Source organism: Petromyzon marinus, chromosome 22 (assembly GCF_048934315.1).
Source record: "Petromyzon marinus isolate PM22_M1 ecotype Great Lakes invasive population chromosome 22, UKy_Petmar_22M1.pri1.0, whole genome shotgun sequence".
Classification (NCBI taxonomy): domain Eukaryota; kingdom Metazoa; phylum Chordata; class Hyperoartia; order Petromyzontiformes; family Petromyzontidae; genus Petromyzon; species Petromyzon marinus.
Genome location: NC_133688.1, coordinates 13,283,681 through 13,305,491, shown reverse-complemented (window position 1 = coordinate 13,305,491; position 21,811 = coordinate 13,283,681). Strand labels below are relative to the sequence as shown.

Here is a 21,811-nt window from a genome sequence, read left to right as displayed (position 1 = left end):
GTGACAATGTTTAACCAGATGCCCGACAGGACACAACTGGCCTAGAGCTTGCTTCATACAGTGCGAGGCGCATTTCATCAGAAAGGTTGGGAAGGATTAAGAAGAGAGAAGTTGGTACCATTGGAGACGTTGCTTTTTTTTCCCCAACGTGTGCTTCCACTATTTGGCGTGTTACTCTATCCACACTACACACATGCCCCCACGCGTATTGGAGTGCCCGGAGAAATTGCATGCCACTGAATGCTTGTGAAGAACAAAACATTGTTGTTTTTATAAATACAGCGTATGATCTCTATACCATAAATGGTTTTTATTGAATTAATGGACAAACTATCCAAAAGTTTTTTTTATTTATTTGCAGTGAAACATTTTAGAATACGTTTTGTGTGACATTGTACAATGTACAAGAGGTGGCGGAGTGAACCAAAGTGTCAGATTAGCTTGGGACTTCAAAGCGAGAGTGATATTTGCATACAAGTGGAAGTGGCAGTGTACATATATATGAACTTGAGCGGGCAATTGACTATCCTACATTTTTTGAGCTCTTAATTTAGTGACATCAACTTGTTTTTTTATAGTCTCCTATAACCGGTGCACTTTGCTATGAACCCAGAAACCCACGTTCGATCCCTGCCACGGTTAACATCATTGATGAGTGATATCTGAAATGGTCCTGGGCCCCCACGCTTTCACCAAACCACATTGACCACCTTGATGAGAAATGGTCAATCAACCCATATGACCGACATGGCATGGGAAGGATTTCATTCAGCCGTGGACTAACAAAGGAATGTATATTAGAATATTTTTTTTATCACCAGGGAACCTGCAGATTGTGCAGTCATGTGCTTTTTCTGCGTGAATAAATGCGATCTGTGGCATGATGCCAAGATAAATTTTGCTTCCTTCCCATATTTCTTTCTCCAGAAAATAATAGTGGGTTTTAAACAACCCATTTGGCTGCACGACGTTCTCGTAGAACAAATTATTAGCAGCATTGGTCCAATGCAAACAAAATTTCTTCCTATTAGTTTGAACCAATGCTGGAGGACTGCTCAATGTTTATAGGCAAGCTCCCTTTATGTTAGAAATGGGTCCTTGTTTGACACGAAACTATGTCGTTGTTTTGTGATTATTTTGTGCAGTGTAATACCAGGCAGTAGACTACTGAGTGAGGCATTCTGAGGGTGACACCACTTTTGCTCTCAATCTTACCCTATTCACGGGCATCTATACACCCTGAAACATTTGCTATTCGGGGTTTGGGAAAAGGTTAAATGCTTTTTCTACATAGTCCTTATCAGCTGGAATAAAAATCTAAATGTTATGGCAATTGTATGACATTTTATTTCAGTCATTACATTTCCAATATACACACAAATCAATGGTTAGGTTTCTCTTACTATCACATTTCTGGTGTCTCCTAATGCACAATGTTGAGTGAACATATTTGACATTTAAGCAATTGTAAGTAACACACTTATGGTGCTAAGATGCAATATTTCCTGATAGCAAGGAGATGGCTTTGATAATAAACGATTTGCCATGCAGGCCACACACACACACAACACAAATCAAGAACAGACCACAACAGTCATCACGTGTGGGGAAATTATTGTGCAGACATTAAGAAAAACAATGACAATTCCGTTTATCTGCGGTGCACATTTATACCTCCCTCCTATTTTCCATAGATTTGTTTTCATTTCAAGTGCAGTGCACGTATTAGCATTCCAATGGGATTAAATCCAATTCATAACATGCCTTATACAGCAATCATACCATGTTACTCTACAGACAAACATTACTTATCTGTTGCTTGTTATTGTATTTATATAGATACTACTCAACAACAGCAGGCCATACTGTGTTTAATATAACATATAAATTTGCCTGTAGGAATCACATACAAATATACTCAATTTTACATGTAGATTAAATGTCAATGGCACCAAAGCAAATGAGCTACCAGGTGCTACACTTAGCGAAGGAAGGAACGATGGAAACCAAGTTGCCCAAAAGGAGAGGGCCTAAAAACAGTGATGGGCAACTTAGAGGAGTTGGTGGGCCACATGAGCACCCCTCCTTCAAAGCAGTGGGCCACAATCTTGAAATCGTGCTCGTGCACTCATCATAACCCTACGCAACACCATAGACACGCTTCAAACAGGCCACCACGTGGGGCTCCACGTGGCCGCGTGCAGCAAGTTGCCCACCACCGGCCTCAAACCATCACCTAAGCTTTGAGCTGCTGGTCATCGTCGTCCCGTCTTTTTTCGCTGCACACGGCTTCGATGAGCATTCCTGCCGTGAAGAGCAAGAGGGCGAGGGACGTAACCACCGAGCCGATGAGGGCGGCCGAGTTCTTGTAGAAGGACGGTGACCGCTGCACTTGCACGATCCTGGGAGTCACCAGGGCCACCAGTGCCACGTTGGACATCTCGGACCTCACGTTGTGGGAGTTGTTGGCCCAGAGGGCGAAGTAGAGCACCGGCACCAGTGTCCAGGGCCACGCAGCCGTCGCGTTCAGTGTGATGGTTTCACGGCTGCCTGCCGGCGCCGGCGATCCAAGGGAGCCATTGAGGAGCACGTGCGGTTTCACCACTCGGGCGCGGAGGGCAAACGTCGCCGGGTCGCCCAGCATGGGTCTCAGCCGCAATTCGTAAAATGATGCTGCGGCGATAAAGAGACGGAAGATTTATTTTAGGGTAAATGTGAACAGGGGCAGCTAAGATGAGGGCGACTTTTCTGGAACTGGGGTAGCCTGTCCAGCGATAAAGGTCCATGGGAGATGTACGCTCGACAATGAGAGGGAGTTATTTTTTTTGTTGTTGCTGATGTTGCAACCAAAAACAATATAAATTAATTCAATATTTCACCTTGAAAATCTCTGGAGATGGTACATCACTTTTGCAAGGTCGTCCAGGGTGTCAATTGCCATATACGTAGCCAGAGCCAGAGATCGCCCACGTAGGGTTAACAGACTGTTGGGGAAAGCCCTGTTTAGCGGGCACACGAGGGGGTGTGTGGCCAACAACACGCTTGGCTGCCTTTGTCTCCCATGTAGCATTTTTTACACATTGTACCAGGTACTCATTTGAGGCCATTTAGGGGAGGCCCAGGACTGGTGCAAGATCATGGTCACTGGTCTTGGCTGGGAATGGGAATTTAATTCAGGTACCCGGGTTTGTAGTATAGCGCGCTAAACGGTGCACCACGATCCCCACATTATGTGTTTGCTATACATAGCACATTGCCGTACATTGAAAACACATGACATACATAAAAACATTACAATTTCATCACTTGTACAGTGTACATGTGTATAATGAATTACACACCTAGTCAAATACAAGAATGATGGCTTGAAAGAGAGTGTGCATCAAACAATGGTCACGTCAGATGCATATATTGGGGTATTTATAAATCGTGCGGTGATAACCACACCTGCTTGTGATCGGTACAATGGCATGCGGCTTTAAAAGGTCGTCAACAGTCAAAAGCTGGTATTTGTATATATATTTGTTGTCATGTGTGGACACTGAAGAAACACGATTTTAGGTAGATAGGACAGAAATGACTTTACTAGGATGATTTATGAGCATGATGCCAGTCTTGATACATTTCACAGTTGGAGCAAAACAGTGTCTGGACATATACTGTAAAATGACCAACACTTTTTATGGACCCTTATCCTACTGCGTGCCCTTTATTTAAAATTCCAAGCAAGTGTTCATAATTTGCATCCTGAGACTGCGAGATGGTTTTATGACCACTGTTTATAGCACAGAATGATTCATCAGAATCGGCTCTTTTCTGCAGTATATTCTGAATGCCAACGGAGCGGAGAATAATATTTCCACGACATTAAAAAAAGTGTGTGAAATACATTTTAAACATTGGGCAACAATTTCTGCGATGATATTGATCCAACCACACCTTGGCTCTGCACCCACGGTTGGCATTGCCAGGGAAAGGAATTGTCGCTCCCAATCTGTATGTAACGAGTTGGCACACTTTAGCCGAGGGGCTTGTTAATAGGCAATTGTATGGTTTTTAAGTGTAATGGTAAAAAAAATAATGCACACTAACGGTGATTTACAGACAGAAAAATGCCAGCTCGTATCTGTAGAATTGGTCCGCGCATTATGGCTTGCATGGCATGCGAGTGGGATTTCTAAAACAAGGCTGAGTTCAATTATAAATGAAATATGGTGTTGTCACATTATGTGTCCCAGACAGTTTGAAAATCATTGATAGGATTTAAATATTGTTAAATTACGTTACTTAAATTCTGCTTCTTAAGAAAATATGTGTTATTCTTTTTTAATTGTGTGTTCTTAAATATTTGTAATTGTTTGTTGTTATAGCAATCAGACAAGACATATCTATAGTTTGTGCTCTCTGGTTGCCTGGGTGAAAAGTGGGTTGTGGCCTTTCCAAAGCCTGGCCAGCTTGGCTCTATAAAACTCAATAAACAATAAAACTACGTGGGGCACGGTGACAGAATCAATGTTATGGCATATTGCTGTAAAAAAACACCTTTTGCCTGGAGTATAACTCTTATTTACAGTGGTGGCTCATCTTGAGGGGCTGGTGGTGGCGGGCCAACTTGTAAAAAAAAAACAATGGGGGAAAAACGTTCACAATACTTAGCTGTTTATTCTAACGACCGTAGACCCCCCTTACCACTCTCCACCTCGCTCTTTCACGCCACGGTCCACCAGCCCCCCTTTCTGCAACAACCTGCGGGGCTGCCATGCCTCTGCCAATATATTTACCCCAGCGGCCGCCGCCGCCCCTTATTTATTTCCCAGCCCGCACGCACATCCCTCCGCCTCGTTTCCAGGACGCTGTCCCCAACAATCGCTTCACACCTCGGCCGTTGTCGGCATTGCCCCCGGGCGCCGTCCAGGCCAGGTTCACGATGCCGGATTCGCGCAGCTCGGCCGTCAGGTCCGTCACACGGCACGGCGGGAACCCGTTCGGGGGCCATCCCGACTGCGCCGACACCTGAGACACGTTCACGACGGACCGTTCACGCGCTAGAAGTCTTCGCCTGTAACCCGCGCGCGAGCTCCGACCAAAAAGACCAACTGGTGTAAAATAAAACGAAACAATTATTTTTTTTCATTTGACCAGGTAAGGCCCACTGAGCTACATAGCTATTTTTTGCAAAAGCGACCTGGCCACAAATGACAGCTCAACGAAGTGACTTATCGCGTGGAAATGTATAGCAGCCACATACTTTACAACGCATGTTTATAAATGTGGAGGTAAAAACCGAACCCACGATCTCCTGCATGCCGGGCGAGGGAGTTATCATCTCGCCACGGTGGCGCCCCTCACAAAGCAATGCGCCTGATCTTGTCAGATCATGGAAGCTAAGCGGGAGCGAACCTGGAATGGGCTATGGGCAGCAATAGCAATGCACACAACAGGTGTTGCACGCTGTCGCGGGTGCTATGCTGTCAGCAGGGGGGGAAGTGCAGCAAAATCCATTGTTGTACTGTACTAAGCTCCAATGTCTCTGGTCCTCGCCTTCACCAACTCGCACTGACCAGCGTGGTGAGGTATGATCATAATAAACCCTGCAGTCTCCATGGTGTGGGGAGTCATCTAGCAATGAATTGACAAAGGATAACATTTTTTTAAAGGGAGACCTGGGTTTAAAAAAATATAAACAACAGCAAGAAATATATAATGGCTAAAAGTTTAAGACACGATTCTGGCTTCTTGCGAATCCGGTGAACAATTTTGATTCTATTTTTGTGTGTGGCAACATGTTCAGGAACGAAATGCCTACGTCGAGCTCTGGTCGGGTGAACACAGACAAAGATCCCCCGTATCGCCTTTACAGACTGTTGGGGCAAGTGCTGTTAGCGAGCAGCACCTGCGAAGGCCGGGACGGTACACGAGGGGGGTGGGTGGCCAGCACCAGGCCCGGCCGCCTTTGTATCCCTAGTGGCGATGTTTACACACCGCACCAGGTACTCATTTGAGGCTGAGTCGACCTAGGGGAGGCCCAGGACCGATTCAGATAATTTTCACTGGTGTTGGCCGTGAGCGGGAATCGAACTCAGGTTCGCTGGGTTCATAGCACAGCGTGCTAATCACTACACTACCGGTCCACCCTAGGTAGGTTGAACAGTGACTCACACACGCACAGTTTGCGGATCACAGTTGTGTGATTTTGTTTGTAATTCCCAAACCCTAAGAGGTGGCCAGAAGATGGCAGTACAGCAAATAGTGTTTATAATTAATCTGTGCAGTCCTTTTAAGCTAATCTGAAAGCATTTAGATTCAGTAAATACGTTAGCTTTTCTAAAAGAGGCAATTAATTAAATGAGGGTGGTAAGTCACCAATCTACTGTTAATATCCCGTAGGCAGCAGGAGAAATTCCACGTTCACATGGCAAGGGTGATTTAGCACAGATTGGTACTCATTCTGTCAACCCCACAGGAATCAAAATGTGAGTCAACCCCCGACTGGAATTTATTTCACAACCTTCCAATTCCCCCCGCACCTGCGATTAGCACGGTCGACTACGTACGGTGCGGAAAAAAATATCAACATACACACAATTTGCGAGTCTCGCTTTCTAGCCACTGCACCAGCGAACTGGCTACATAGAGTCACTGTCGAGTTACATTTTCATTATAGAATATATACGACCTTGCCGATAGGTAAAGTAAACATTGCCTTATATTGCGTCTTAAATGGCGATCGATATAACCCTGGGTTTAAAACGGACTCAGCACTGCCTATGCAGCAGGTCAAGAAGCAAGGCCCTCAGAGGAGACACGGGAGGTCACCGGTCTCACGCTGCTGGACTCGGCGGACACGCTACCTTGAAGTTCCCGCCTGCAGCGGAGCGGCTGAAGTCCTCGGTCGGCTGTGACACAGGCCGCACCTCCGGTGGAGGCACCTGTGACACCACCGTCTCTCCTGGCAGCAAGAGCCATCCTTTCAGTGCCTCCTTTGGTGATTAGCACGGGTAGGCGCGACCCGACTCAGTGTGTGTGTGTGTGTACCGAGGTGAGTGCCTACGGCTATGCCGCTCTCAGAAATTGTCTCTGTGAGGCTGGGCAATTCATTTGTTTGATTTTATATTTTCAATATATTACCTCGAAAAAACACCTGAGATGGAATATCCCCATTGACGCGTACACAGCGTTTGTTTAGAACACTCGAACCCTTATGTATCCTAAAGGTGCTTTTAGCTCTTAGCCTCACGCAATGACCATGGACCCTAAAAATCCTAAACAGGCCTTGGTCTGGCTGTATCAGCCTCAGGAATTAACACTGCATCCTCATATTGATCAATCTGGCTTAAGCTGGCTGTGTGAACCACGGGCAGTAATCATAAGCATTGGTCTGGCTATATAAGCCTTGGTAATAATAACAATCATAATGTCTGCTATGTGTTGTAATATCATACCGTTTTGTGTACTATTGTCTTCTTGTGTCAGATGTAACATTACTATACGTATGGCACAACTGTAAGTGACTTCGTGTGTGCATCTCTCAATGTGTGGGCCATTACATTCAACTTCTCATATCTGCAATCGTAAATCACCAAACGGCCAGGTCATTACCTCACATAAATAGAAAACAAATGCATCTTCTTATCCTCAGAGTGTATTTGACCTCCGGTGACCTTGCTCTCAAAGATGGCACACTCCAAAGCTCTCTATTGTAGACAGCATATGGTCAGTAAATACGAATACTCTATATCAGCACTGACTAAGTGTGACCTAAATTGAGCCTGTACCTGTTGTATAACTCGCATTTTACATGGTATCAGTTTAAATCAGTCATATTGTAACGCTATTTCCCTTCCAAGGCTCTCAAAGACTTAGTTAGGATGTTCATAGAAATATATAAAAAAAAGTGTGCCAATTTTCCCAAGAGCCAGTGCTGTATTACAAAAGAGCATTTTTTTTTTAAAACTCACATTCGTCGCTACTTCTTTAAAGGTTAAAACGAATCATTAGTCCACGGCATTGACAAAAAAAAAGCTACGCGTTATGAATGTTTAAAAAGGTCAGCTGTGAAAAATACGGCACAGCCGAACGCGCTTGGTTTAAACGTGTCAAACGAAAGGGCGGCGCGATAGTATAGCCTTACCATTCTCGTTTTGTATTCCAGGAATGAAACTGCTTTTGAGACTGAATCTCTCTGAAAATCGCGTCTGGCTCCTCCATCCTTGCACGATGACTTTAAAGCTGTATTGGTCCGAGCCAGCGTCGCTGTTTTGAGTAAAATATCGGGAATAAATCCCGTCATCCTTTATCACGTCCGCCCCTGAAAATGAGACAACTCGTGAATTTACAGCTTTATTTTTTCAACGCGTATTTTACGCGTGACAATACAATTCTAAGCGCGTCGCGAGACCTTGAATCCATCACTTTCACCGAGCATCGTTTGGGAGAAGCACAATTTTACGCTCAGGTCTGTGTTCGGTGGAAGTTGTAATTGCAGTAAATGAGACGCGTTCACAGTCATTCCAGTGTGCTGTTTTCCACGACGCACGTTAAAAACTAAAAAAAAAACAATTTTAATGTATTCTTGCATTTTAAGTTCACATGAATGCTGGATTGAGATTCTGCAATGTATCATTTAAACGCGTGGATTCGTATCCTGCGACGCCGAGCCGAAAGGAAATGTCCTCTTTGCGCCACGCACTGCAGTTCGAGGAGTGGTTACCCATGTGGCCAAAAAATCTGTCTCACAACGACCCCGCATTCCCGACCTCACGGTCATAGCCGATTAACGAGTCACTAGTGGGGGGGGGGGGGGGGGGGTGGCGGGAGGAAGAAAAAAACATTATAAAAGGGGTTTTAAATGGGCTTCTAATTGTATAGTCAGAATGGGTCTGAAGCCAACGTCGTATGTGAACATAGCAGGGTTTGGGTTACTGAGAACAGGCTGCAAGCTATAATTACAACAGCCTGAGCCCCTTTGGTATTAAATAGTATCGAATGGATGGTGTATAGACGTGCTGCATGGTGCATGTTGTAAGCTGGCCAAACAGGAAGCTTGGGCGTCAGCCGTAGTCTACCCCGACTCAAACTAGTTTGTCCCTGGCTTCTCTTGTATTAATTGCGCACGTTACGAAGCGTGCCTTGGATCTTCTTTGACCTGTGCTGTCATTTGAAAAACAGGAGCTCACGGTGCCACAGGAGTGACGCTACATCAACTTCAGTTGAAGCAAGGGGCATTGTTTCTTAAATCCATTGCGGTGGTGAGATGTTAACTACCTCGCCTGGTATACAGAAGGTCGTGGGTTCTATCTCAACCCTGATGCCTGTATATTTGGAGTTTTGCATGTTCTCTCTGTAGTCGAGTGGATTTTTCTCCGGGTCCTCTGGACTGTCCCTCCGCATTTTTAATCAACACGCGTTTAGACTATTTGGCTGCTCTAAATTTCCACATGATGAGCCACTTCGATGAGCTATCATTTGTGGCCAGGTCGCTTCTGAAAAAGAGCTCTATAGCTCAGTGGGCCTTACCTGGTAAAATAAAAAGTTGAGTTTTTGTTAGTTTTAGAATCGCCCAGTGACAGGGCGGCAACCACTGGTCAGGTGGATCAAGCGTGCAGGAGATGTAACTGCAATGGTAGCTATGGGATGGCTGGGCTCAGAACACAGGGCGACGAAGAGGGACGAAATGGGACAGGGGACCCCATGTTATTCCGCAGGCAAGGGACCCATGTAGATTTGACACCTGTGCTGGCTTCCCAAGGATCGTTCTCGTTTTGAGACAGCTGTCCTGGAAACATCTGTAAGTCTCCCCGGACCATGAAAAAGTCACAGTATTTTTTGCCGGTCATTAAAGACAATGCATCTAATTGCAGTTCGACCCTCCCTCCTGGTACAGTTCTGGGAGATATTCTTCCCATGATACGTTATGGATTTTTGTGTGCCTCAAAGGTGTCAGTCATCGCCACCCCCCGTGAAACATGGCTTTAGACCCAGGTGCCCCCTATGGCTTTACACAGCCCGACGAGAGCTGGATCCTCATTCATTGTGAGAGAGGTTGCGCAACCTAACCTCTCTCAAAACGGTGCAACTTAATCACCCGTGACCGCTTTGGCCACACCTCAGCGAGCAGTTGCGCAACGGGGAATATTCAAACGGCGTTACCGAAGGATCGCAACAAGCAATCACAGTCCGCAGACCGACTGCTCGCGAACGTCGAGCCTCGGTCTACCGTGAGCAACCAGTTGCATGACCGCTCGCAACTGGTTGCAGGAGGTGCCCAGTCTACACGCAAACGATTGAGTTAAGTTTGCGCGTGTCTGGCCCGCTCACGGCTGCGTTATCCCGCCTTGGACGGACTGCGCGACTCCAACCTCCTCCCCCCGACCCCGCCACGCCACGCCACCATCGCACCTGCGCCGTTGTCGAGCATCTGCAGGTGAAAGGCGTCGGCGCCGGGCACCTCGACGACCGCCGTGACGTTGGCCCCGCTGATCGCCCTGAAGCCCTGCGCCACCAAGGCGTGCAGCGACACGGGCCGCCGCTGTGCCGCGGCCTCCTCCGTGCCGCTCACGCGCACCGTGACGCCGATGGGCGGCACGCCGGGCGACGCGACGCGGCTCGTCACCGCCAGCGTTAGCAGGGCGCGCGCCTGCCCGTCGTTCCCGATGAAGTAACTCCACGGGCCCGGCTGGAGAACGACGGCAGGCAGGCAGGCGTCGTGAAGTTGTTCATTTAGCCACTGCTCAATTCGACGCGTGGCCATTCGCGAGCAATATTATTCTTGATAAAAGTTTTTTTTTGTGGGGGGTGGGAGAGGGGGGGGGGGTGGTTAGATCGCGTAAATGTAAATGTGTCGTTAACCCGCGGGCCATCTGACACAGTCAATTAATGAAGTTTCTCACGGCAAGTTGTAATCACCAGCGAAACGTCGTACTCAAATTGTGAATGTTGTTTACTCTCCAACACACCGGTGTGCTGGAGTAATTACAAATTGGCACGTTTTGTTCCCATGACAAACATTACTGTGTCGGGTGGTGGTGGGTTAACAATACATTTATACTTATGCAATCTTACCCAAATTTGTTTTTATTATGAATTAACCACTGCTGTTGTAATTATAATAATGTAGTACATTTGGTACTGGTACTGTCCTTCTTGTACTGCAAGGCTATCGGGAAGTTACGTGTTACATTTAAGCACTATATTTCAAAGACAAAGTCTGCAGTAGTTTCACAGTAGGGGGCGATGTTGCTTTGCGTAATCCCGATTGAGCAATGAAAAGGTAATTTCTACAATTTGGCAAAATTTAGATCATTGCGATGGTGCACAATGGCCTTCTCTTGTCGAATGACATCACGGGATCTTAAACATTAACTTTGAAGCAGGCGGCACATATTTTACAAGCGGTGAACGCGCTACCACTGCCTGCATAGAGATAGTAATTCCATGTCAGCTGAGCTTCATATTTATTCATGCAACGGTGCATATATGTGTAAGTGTGGTGTGTTGTGCATTTGTGTAAATGATGTGTGTACCTGTGTGTGTGTGTGTGAGCAATGTGTGTACGTTTGACTCAGCCTCAAACGAGCACCTGGAACGGTGTGTGCCATGCTGGCCTTCATTAGTGCTCGCTAACAGCACTCGCCCCAACAGCCTGTTCAGGCTACATCGGGGATCTTTGTCTTTATGTGAATGGTGTGTTAGAGTGGTCAGTGTAGCCCTTTTGTCAATCCAGTGGCGGATGAGGGCCTTCAAACAGCATGCAGGTCATTAGCGTAATTCGACCATACTTCACCACACTGGTCATTGCGGGTCGGCGAAGGTGGGGAGCAGACACGGGAGCACAGTACAGTACAACAATGGAGTTTGCCCCACTGCCCCAATGTGACCCCTAAACCGCCTTTAACTCCTGTTTTTTAAGCATGGGAGTTGCCCATCCAAGTACTGTCCAGGCTCAAAGTTGGTTAGCTTCTGAGATCTGATTAGATCGGCTGTATTCCGTTTGATGTTGTTATAAGGTTAGCACAGTTTAAATATTTAGGGGCACAAATCGTGTGTTGGTGCGAAGGTAGCGTCGGACACTAATTGGCATAAAAATTGTCAGAACACGGGTTTTAACTAAATTTTCCTGGTTTTTATTTCTGCAAATCAGATCCTTTGATGTTAATCGCCACTCTCGTCATTATTAGCTCTGTCTTTAAACAGAAAAAAATAATGGCGGGCTAACACTTTGACCAAAACGGCTCTTCTGCAAAATGTTAAGGAATAAAGGTAATTGCCGGAAATGTTAGTTGCTCGTAAAATCTATTTTAAGGCATCGTTAGTGATGGAAGCGGTGAGGTCTTTATTTGCCTGTGGTTGTACATCACTGCCAACACATTTCCTTAGGCTGGGTCCGAATTAATGGACGAAAACTTGAGTCGTACATCTGTATTTAGCTGCCATGTAGCAATTGATAATTTTCAACCCTGAATGAAGGCTTCCCACACTGTGTCAGTCGTGGGGGGATGTTTGACCAACGACGCCACGCTAATCAGGCTGGTGTAGAGGGGGGCCCAGGACCGGTTCAGTTATCACTCGCCGCTGATGACAGCCCTGACTGGGAATCGAACTCGGGTTGCCAGGATCATGGCACAGCGCGCGAGCCACACCATGCACCGCTGCCCTCAAGCTGCCATGACGCTTGTATATATATTTTTGTCATTGCATGTATATTCGTGCATTGTACACTCTATCCCTGTTTACCACGTTTGTATTTGTGATTTTTGGTGTGTTTTAAAGGGCAATGCATTGGCAAAACTGAGGGCTATTTGAACAGTTTTGTTTAACCTGGAGATTGTAGCCATGCAGAGGGCGTCAGCATTTCAGACTGATTTGTGCATGTTGATATATTCAGTCGGGTATAATAATAATGTGCTTTGGCAAGGTCTGAGTGCAGGCAAAATATGGCTTCACTCACCTTGGCGATGCCTGGGATTGTAAGGCGTGATGTGTTGAAATTAGCATCGACATTGAAGTCGGAAGCGTTATAGGCCCTGCCGTTTGGGCTGGTGATGAGAATCCTCATACTTCCATTTGTGACCCCTGTCACAACAAACTTGGTGTCGTTTCCAATCGTGCTGTCGAGGTACACTGTTCCTTGCACGTATTCCTCAACGTCTATTGAGAAGGCCTTGCTCTCCAGCTAAAAATAAAATAAATGGAAAAGAGCTGTAGTTGCGTTAATCGTGCTTAATTACGAGCTTTGGTGAGTTCCAGACACATTTATTTGTGCTTGTAAATTGCACGCACAGCACTATACAGGGTGATCAGAAAGTGTCTGGTTTGAAGGTGCCGTCTTGTCGTTTGTTCAACAAAATACTTTAGGAAAGAAAACCAATTGGAATGTCACCTAATAATAGCTCAATCAATTAAAAACATAAACGTTTCAATATATGAAACATTGCGTATTAATAGAACACGTAACTATTGGGATTTCTTTGACGATCACCCTCGAATACGCACCCGCACGCACACGCACGCACGCTCATGCACGCTCACGCACGCTCACGCACCCGCACGCACACGCACGCACGCACAGTACATGTGGCCGTTAATATTTCATGTCCAGCTTGTCAAGCGCATTTTAACGAAAGAGCATTCGAAGGTCGTTATTATCGTCTAGCGATGATTTATTCATTCGACGGGCAGCACTGCGGCCGCCGGCGATGGTGGGTCTTCGCGTGCTCGCACTGAAGGCCGTCACCTGGATGACCATGCTCTCCCAGTTTCCATCTCGATTGCCGGTCAGAGTAAAGGCGTCCACCAGTCCATTGCTGTCCACGTTGTCTGTCGCGAAGAGCTGCAGTCCACCTGAACGCGCGTATTTCATCGCGGTGGAGAAATTCGCGATGAGCTAATCATTTAAAGTATAAAGATGTAAAAACAAATAAAGGAACAAAAACATGTTTTGGAATAACACGCACACACAACAATCGAATCAAAATTATGTAACGAATGATTATGCCGTTGACCAAAGTCCATGGTAGCAAATGTATTGAACGGTGTAAAAAGCAGACAACCCTATTTAACCGTTACAAATAAATCACCAAGCTATTTAATGACCTATATAAAATAACCATATATGAAACTTCAAGTAATGTGAAATAGTGTGGCGATTTGGGCGTTATTTTAAATGACCTGTTCTGAATATATTGAGAAGACCAATAACATTACCATTTTCCTTGCAATGGGGTTGATTTTTAATTTAGATAATTCTCGCTCAAATGCCCACACGCTGGCGGTGTGATGGCTCGGCAGATTAGCACCTGCTTTGTAACCAGGAGGAGCCGAATTTGAATTCTGCTGCATGCCAATTGCCAGTGTACAGAGCCACACGCCCCTGCACTGACCAACGTTTCCGTATCCTTTCCATGTCCAATTTCCACAAGGCAGAAATTTCTAACACGGTTATAATTTTTTTTTTTAAGTGGCCACAAGATGGTCGAGATGCACCAATCACGGGGAGAGAGGACGCGAAATGGGAGCCGATGGCTCCGTACGACACTGGGATGATGCCGTGCTGTGATGGTTAGCAAACTGGACTTGCAGTCCAGTGGTCGGGCGGTTAGATTTGATGTTCCAGTTGTATGTTTGCATGTTGAACTTGTATCACACCGTGCATAACCAACTGTACGAATCAGAGGTGCGGGGGGATAACAACAAACTAAACACAAAAATCTAATCTAAAGATATTCGTATTCAATCTAAATTTTGAAAGTGCATAGTTCCAGTGGCTTCCTAATATCGGAAGGAAGAGCATCCCAAACGTCCGCAGAAGCGCATCTGAAAGCGCACGATGCAGTGATTGTCTTTGTTCAATGGTTCGCCAAAAGCCGCTGAGAGGCGAACCGGAGTTTGCATGATGTTGCATGCTCCTTGACGAGATCAGCAAGGTATCGTGGTTCATTTGTGGCAAGCACGTTGAGTGCGACCTTATAAACAATGGCGCAAGGTTATCCAATCCCTCCCCGCCTTTGTCGACTCAGCAGTATCGCTGTTAATCAATCGGCAGTTCGCGTGTGGTCGAATAGAGTGCAGCTACTCCCACCTCTTCCAGAAGGTCTGACTAGCGTGGAAGAGAAGGCCAAGTACCCTCTAGCTGGGGCTGTCTTGAGCTCCGTATAGTTGAGGCCCTTCCGCCAGCAATGACGTAAGCAAGCAACATTGGTGGTGGAGGCGGTTGGATGTTTACCTTCACCACGCAAATATTTTTGAGCTGTTTGGCCGTTCCATGGCCGTTGTGCATTGCATCGCCTCACCTGTGCTAGCAGACAGCTGTTCAAACTCCATGGTGGGGGTGTTGCCCAGCGCGATGGTGTGCACCACACACTGGCACTGCTGCACGGTCTCCAGGCAGTTCTCGTTCGTCGTGTCCCCGGCGTCCGTCAGCAGAATTATCTCGTCCCCAAGGGCGTCTCCGTTGTCCTGCGACAGCACCTGCGTTCCCGTCAAAATGAAGCTGTAATGTTTTGGGGTTGCGATGCAACCAGCCGCGAGTGTAATGGTTAGCACCGGGAACGCAACCCAAAGGTTTGCCGGTTCGACCTCCCGTCACTGCAGTTGAAGCAAGGGGCATTGTTTCCTAAACCTGCCACGGTGGCGAGATGTTAACTACCTCGCCTAGTATACAGGAGGTCGTGAGTTCAATCCCGACATGACGCCTTTATATTTGGAGTTTGCATGTCTCTCTCTCTCTCTCCCCATGGTCACGTGGATTTTTCTCCGGGTCCTCCGGTTTTTCCCTCCATATTTAGAAACATGCGTTTACAGTATTTGGCTGCTATAAATTTCCACACGATAAGCCACTTCGTTGAGCTATCATTTGTGGTCAGGTCACTTCCGAAAAAGAGCTGTATATCTCAGTAGGCCTTACACCGTACCTGGTAAAATAAAAAAAATATATAGTTTAGTTTTAGCTTAAATCCCCCAACCCTTGTCCACCCAGCAGTATAAATGGGTACACTACATTTAGTCAATTGGCAGGTCACATGGTGGGGTAAAGGGTAGGGAAAATGCTCTACAGAGGGGTTCTTTTGAGCTCTCTCCCACGTCGGCCCTTTCGTCAGCAGAGGTGAAAGCAAGCGACCGTCGGGCTGCTCCTTTCATCGCCTTCAACTTCACTTACAGTTATTGGTAGTGATTATATTCACACACATGTTGACATAGTGTATAATGATGTGCCAGTCAAAATTAAAGTGCTGAGGTGGCTGGATGGCTCAGAGGACAGAGCAGTGAGCGAAGCACTGTTGTGGTCTTTGGTTCAAAATATGGGCGACCACCCTCCCTTGATTGAGCTGGGTTCGCAAAGCGTAGTGGGTTGATGGTCTCAGCCTGGTCACTGCACAAAAAAAGTTCGTGCAATATCCAATTTGCGTTTACACTTAAATGAGCAAAAATTCCAGCTCCGACCACTATATAGAGTACGTCAGTTTGACTGTCACACGACAAACGCTCTCATAGCAGAGTGTGGGAATGCGTGGCTGTGTAAAGGACCTACTTTATAGGGAATAAACAAACCACTTTGAGAATGTTTCAGAAGATAATCTGCTCTACAGCCCGATGAGATGAGAGTTTCAAACAGATTATTTGTCTCATGATATGAGGCCAATAGTACAGTTGCAATTTGGGGTAAAATACCAACAAAATTTCAGACAAATTGTTTCCCTGATACAACAAGCAATGGGGTGGCATGTATCTCTATTGGCCACTCTTAATTATAGTGAAACTCTCACTTTCGTATGGTAGGTGCATGTCTCTCCATTAGGAAAATCATTGTTGACTTCTCAAACAATAGTACTCAAATGTATCAACCATGGAGGGTGATAGGCAGAGTCAAGTCCCCGAACGAAGTTTTGTAACTTACAATTTTCCAATTTTGAGTTTGTCACGCTCCCCACAGTGCCACATAGCTGGATTATAATCAATGACATTCCCATTAATAAAATATTGCCACTTACCAATTACAATACCAGTAATAACTGCATGCCCAAGAATATCATGTACACATGCAGCTGATGGTAATTCTACTGCTGGATGATGGCCTTTCCATGTCGTGAGGATTGTGGGAGTTATTTGACCATACAGTACTTCATTATGCTGGTCAGTGTGGGTTGGTGATGGGGGAATGTCGATGTGGGAGCGTACAATATGTGGCACAATAATCTATTTCGTTTCACTGTCCTCCTCTGTCCATCACATGCCCAGGTATATCGATTACACGTCCACCCATATAAAACTAATAATGGGCAAGCATTATTGTTGCATATACAATTAAAATACTACGTTGACATTTTGTCAGCTTTTGCACCCTTCTCAAATATCTAGCAGAAAATAAATGTCTGTTGCATGGCAGTCTCAATTCTCAGAGCATGACATTTTCTAAACTTAGCTGAACTCCAACTTTAACGTGATGAATATATATTTTTTCCGTGTGTAGTCAATAATGACGACCGGGCTACGACCATGAACTCGCCACGCTCGAGAACTCAGTTTAATCACAGGCGGTAGCCCAGATTCCGACCAAGGCTTCTCAGCAGTGCCACCTCAGCGCTGTGATCCTTGAGCCCCCCAAACCACCTCACAAGGCTGTGCATCAGACCTTGATTCCTTGCTTTAGTCCGTCGCACATCTTCGTGGCCCCATAGGCTGTCTGCGGGAGCAGCTCCACGAGTCTCCTGCGGCTGGCCTCGTCGCTCAGCAGCACGAGGGGCGAGTTGACAACGACCGTGCTGCTGAACGACACGATTCCGAGGTAAGTGCCGTCCTCCAGCACCTGCATGATGAGGATCTCGGCCGCCTGTCTCATCCTCAGCATTCGCGAATTCTGAAACAAAGACGTCGTGTTTCTCACGGTCGTGTTTCTCACGGTCACGCGTTTTTCAACGGGTCGCCGAGCCTTGGCTTTGGGCCCTGGAGCAGGAAACGAAGTGTGGCCCGGTTCTCCTGTCCCGATTTCCCCACTTTTTGTACCCCTGGTGCCTGTGCCTCTGCGGGCCGTGGGGCCCGGTGCAGTTGCACCGCCTGTACACTCGAAAGCTACGCCACTGGGGCTGTGGCTGTGCAGGAAAAGGTGAAGGTTTTTGTCAAAAGGACAGAGGATAGATTTTATAGGAACATTTTAAAATGAAAGGGTGGAACTGGAGCCACACAATAGCCTGTGTGGCTCCAGTTTGAGGAAGGAATACTCTCCTCCTCAATTGCGAGTTTTGGGTGACGTGTGTGGATGATCGATTGATGTATAATGCATAGGCAAAATATAAAAAAACGCACTCAGATTTTATAGCGTGCATGTACGCTTTCTCAGGGCAGACTTGTTTGCCTATCTTAGGAACTTTAACCACATACTCTCTGTGTAGACCGCAGTGGTGTTCATACTACTTATGCTGATTGGAGTATAACGAACCTGATGACGGTGACTATATTAATGGTTATGGCAAAAGCGACGAGGATCTCACCCGCCACCCACACACGTGGCGCTTGCAACACGTATACAAATTGCCCCTTGCAGTAAAATTTATTTTAAAATGCACCCGTTATTAACTGTATCTGTGAAGGACAAACCGAGAGTCTGTGGTCCAATAAAAAGTGGAAATTTACAAGCCATCGTTCGTTGCTCATGATATGCTGCTCATATACGGAGCCGTAGATCAAGTGGTGGCGGGTTGAAGATCCATCGTAGCTTATTCCTTTACACTATAAACCCAACTTAATTTCAGTAACTGTCCTCACTAACTCATTTAATGTCACCGTGGACCGTGAGCCCGATGGCATTGCGAGGCCCCACTTCATGATTGTGGTTCTTCCTTAATGAGCATAGAAATATAATCTCCGAAAAACGTGCGGTATTGGAGAATTGAGTCATCTTCCTAAGCACTTGTCCAAGGAAACCAGTTTAATAATGGAGCTGAAACCCTTTTCGAGATGTGAATCAATATAACAGGATTACTGTATGTGCAGTATCTAAGAACATAACGTGCTTAAATTGTATGAGCGTTCAATCAAAATGCTAGCAATGAATTCCCCTTTGACTACAGATGGTGGAAATTGCAAGCTATAAATTGTTAAGATTGTGCTGCTGCAGAGCTCTGTATGGCCAGTAGTGTTCCACTGATTCATTCTCGTGTAACTACCAAACGGCCTTCCAGGTTGACATTCGGCAATTGCGGATGGACCTTTCTGGCATGGAGGTTTCTCTGGAGGGGGTCGGAAGTGGTGCGAGCATTTTGCTTGGGGATGTCCTGTTATTTTTTGGGTGACTACAATTAAATTGCATTTAACAAACCCCCCTTATCTACCACCACAATTAGAATTAGCCTGACATGCAATACTGCATCGGTATGCGTGCAGCCCTTTGTCAACTCACAGCTGTATGAGGGCTTCCCCATGCCGTATGAGTCGTGAGGGTTATTTGACCATTCTTCACTACGCCCGTCAGCAGGCCCGTCCACAGGGGGGTTGGGGGGGTTGGGGGGGGCCGGGGCAAATCCCACTCCGTGCCCCCCCCCCCAACATCCTTCAAACTAGGCCGGAAATGTTACATCTGACACCGTGAAGTTAAAGTGTGGAGCTCCCCAATGCACGGGGCCTGGGGTGGTTCCCCCCCGATTCGCCGCACCCCAAGGGACTTCACCAATTTAACACGTAGTAGGCTTTCGCCACCAATATTATTGATAATAAAGGTTTTTGGGTTAGATCGCATTGTTTATAAATGTGTCGTAACCCTCCACCACCGAACACGGCCAATCAGCAAAAAAAAAGTGTCACGTTGACAAAAGACAATTAGTTCACTACTTTAGCCCACCGGTGTGTTGGGGAGTGAATCCACAACATTTACAGTTTGAGTACTGTGACGTTTCGCTGGTAAATACATCCAGCATCATCGGGCAATTCGCCAGAATGGTAAAGCCCTCACTTGCTCTCGGTCATAAATAGAGCAGCAGGGTGACGTCATCATTTAACTTAAATGAGTTAAATGATGACGTCACCCTGCTGCTCTCTTTAAGATCGAGCGCGCAATGCCCCACCGTCCCCTGTTTTGGGTGGTTCGCCATGAGGCACATCATATTCTGTACGCATAAACACTCAATAATTGGCCGAAAACACCTTAATATATAGAGGACTAAAGAGCTTTGGCAACGTTTGGAAGTGCCTGCTCACCGCCTGGCTGCTGCTGCCTTCCAGCTTCTCTGTGTGTGGCTCCTCGGCGATTGTGAAATCACACTTCATGAATGACGATGCAATATAAACCCAGCATAATCATTGCCATAAAACATTTGGCATAGCTTCTCGAGATGCAGCCGCATTTACATATTTTAATAAAATAACAAGACATCATATAATTCCACATTGTAATGTAAACGGTAATGATACTAGCTGGGTCTAAAGTGCAGTGCGCTAACAATTGTACCCATCCGCCCCCCCAACTCCCATTAATGGTAAAACTAATTTCTATGATTCCTTCACATGGACACACAACTATAAAAGATAGAGCGATATTTACGAAATTGCTTTTTAACTCGCACCTCCGACTTAGCCCAGTTGGCTTCGTAGTACGGTGCGAAAGAAGTTCAGCATACGGCGCATACGCAAAATTGGTCGCGAAAGCCTACGTGTTGAACTTACGTAACGCACAACTCACGTACATATTCCATGCTCCCCGAGATGTCCAGGACGAGCGTCACCACCCTGCGCGTCACCTGGACGAGTTTGAAGGTGGGCTGCGTGGATGGCACGTTGCCAATGGCATTTTCTTTGCCGGCAAAGTCCTCGGATGTGAGCATGACCTCCCAGCTGCTCCTGAAACCACACACGCGGTTCTGCATGCTGGGCGCGTCCACGTTGTGAGATTTCTCATCGCAAAACTCGGTCACCTGAACGCCCCGGGGGGAAGAGAGAGAGGGAGAAAAAAAAACACCCCACGGTTACACGGTGATTGTGCATCGCCTGTGAAGGTGAAGCGTACGCGAGCTCTCTCCACGTGTCTTTTGACGGCTCTTAAGTGCAACCAGTGGCTAGGTTGTGTTTGAAAAGGCCTAACGTTGGCGTGTAACAAATTATTTGGCGCTTCTGCGTTGGCAGTGGAAGCACAAAGTACAAAAGACAACTCGGGACGTTCGTCAATAACATTGTGGCCTTAAGAGGAAAAAAACCTAATAGGTGACATTTCAGGCAATGCCCCTTCTTAGCACATTGCCTGAAACATTGCCTAAGTATACACTTTTCCTTTTTAAGGCATTGCTGTTGCAGAATTATCACGGTTGGCAACATACAGTGGAAAAGAAGTTCAACATACATACATTGACGAAGGTGTTCAGTTTGTTTTGCTGTTGTTCATTTAACATTTTGAACACCAATGGTTTATACTGAAATATGAAAGGGAGGACATTTTTCTATTTGATTTATACATTTATCAATGTAAGTGCAGAAAAATAGAATTGGGGTACAAGGGATTGTCGCATTCGGTGCAGACCAATGGATCTAGAAAATAACCTCGTTGTGATCTAGGGCTGGGAAGAGAAGCAGAAGAGAGAGAAGAGAGAGGGAAAAGAGAGAGAGAGAGGGAGACGAGGAAAGAAAGAAGAGTGATGGGCGGAGAGTACACAGCTGTGTAAGATGATGAAGCCAGTTCCAGGCTAACACACGGAGAGGACACTGAACTAAAAACTAAACCATTTTTATCTTACCAGGTAAGGCCTACTGAGCTATATAGCTCTTTTTCAGAAGCGACATGGCCACAAATGATAGCTCAACGAAGTGGCTTATCGCGTGGAAATGTATTGCAGCC

The 21,811-nt window shown here is 46.2% G+C and overlaps 1 protein-coding gene across 1 annotated transcript in view; it reads right to left on the bottom strand.

Annotated features, from left to right (window-relative positions):
* Positions 1 to 1,330: 1,330 nt before the first annotated feature.
* Positions 1,331 to 21,811, bottom strand: part of LOC116944987 (calcium-activated chloride channel regulator 1-like) — a 31,006-nt gene continuing 10,525 nt past the window's right edge. The window contains exons 6-15 of the mRNA XM_032958997.2: positions 20,670 to 20,897; positions 17,627 to 17,851; positions 15,288 to 15,465; positions 13,733 to 13,839; positions 12,947 to 13,171; positions 10,399 to 10,675; positions 8,132 to 8,308; positions 6,852 to 6,949; positions 4,878 to 5,013; positions 1,331 to 2,673 (exon numbers count right to left, since the gene is read on the bottom strand). Coding sequence (XP_032814888.2) covers positions 2,237 to 2,673; positions 4,878 to 5,013; positions 6,852 to 6,949; positions 8,132 to 8,308; positions 10,399 to 10,675; positions 12,947 to 13,171; positions 13,733 to 13,839; positions 15,288 to 15,465; positions 17,627 to 17,851; positions 20,670 to 20,897 — 2,088 coding nt within the window. The 3' untranslated portion in view covers positions 1,331 to 2,236. The remainder of the gene's footprint in view (positions 2,674 to 4,877; positions 5,014 to 6,851; positions 6,950 to 8,131; positions 8,309 to 10,398; positions 10,676 to 12,946; positions 13,172 to 13,732; positions 13,840 to 15,287; positions 15,466 to 17,626; positions 17,852 to 20,669; positions 20,898 to 21,811) is intronic.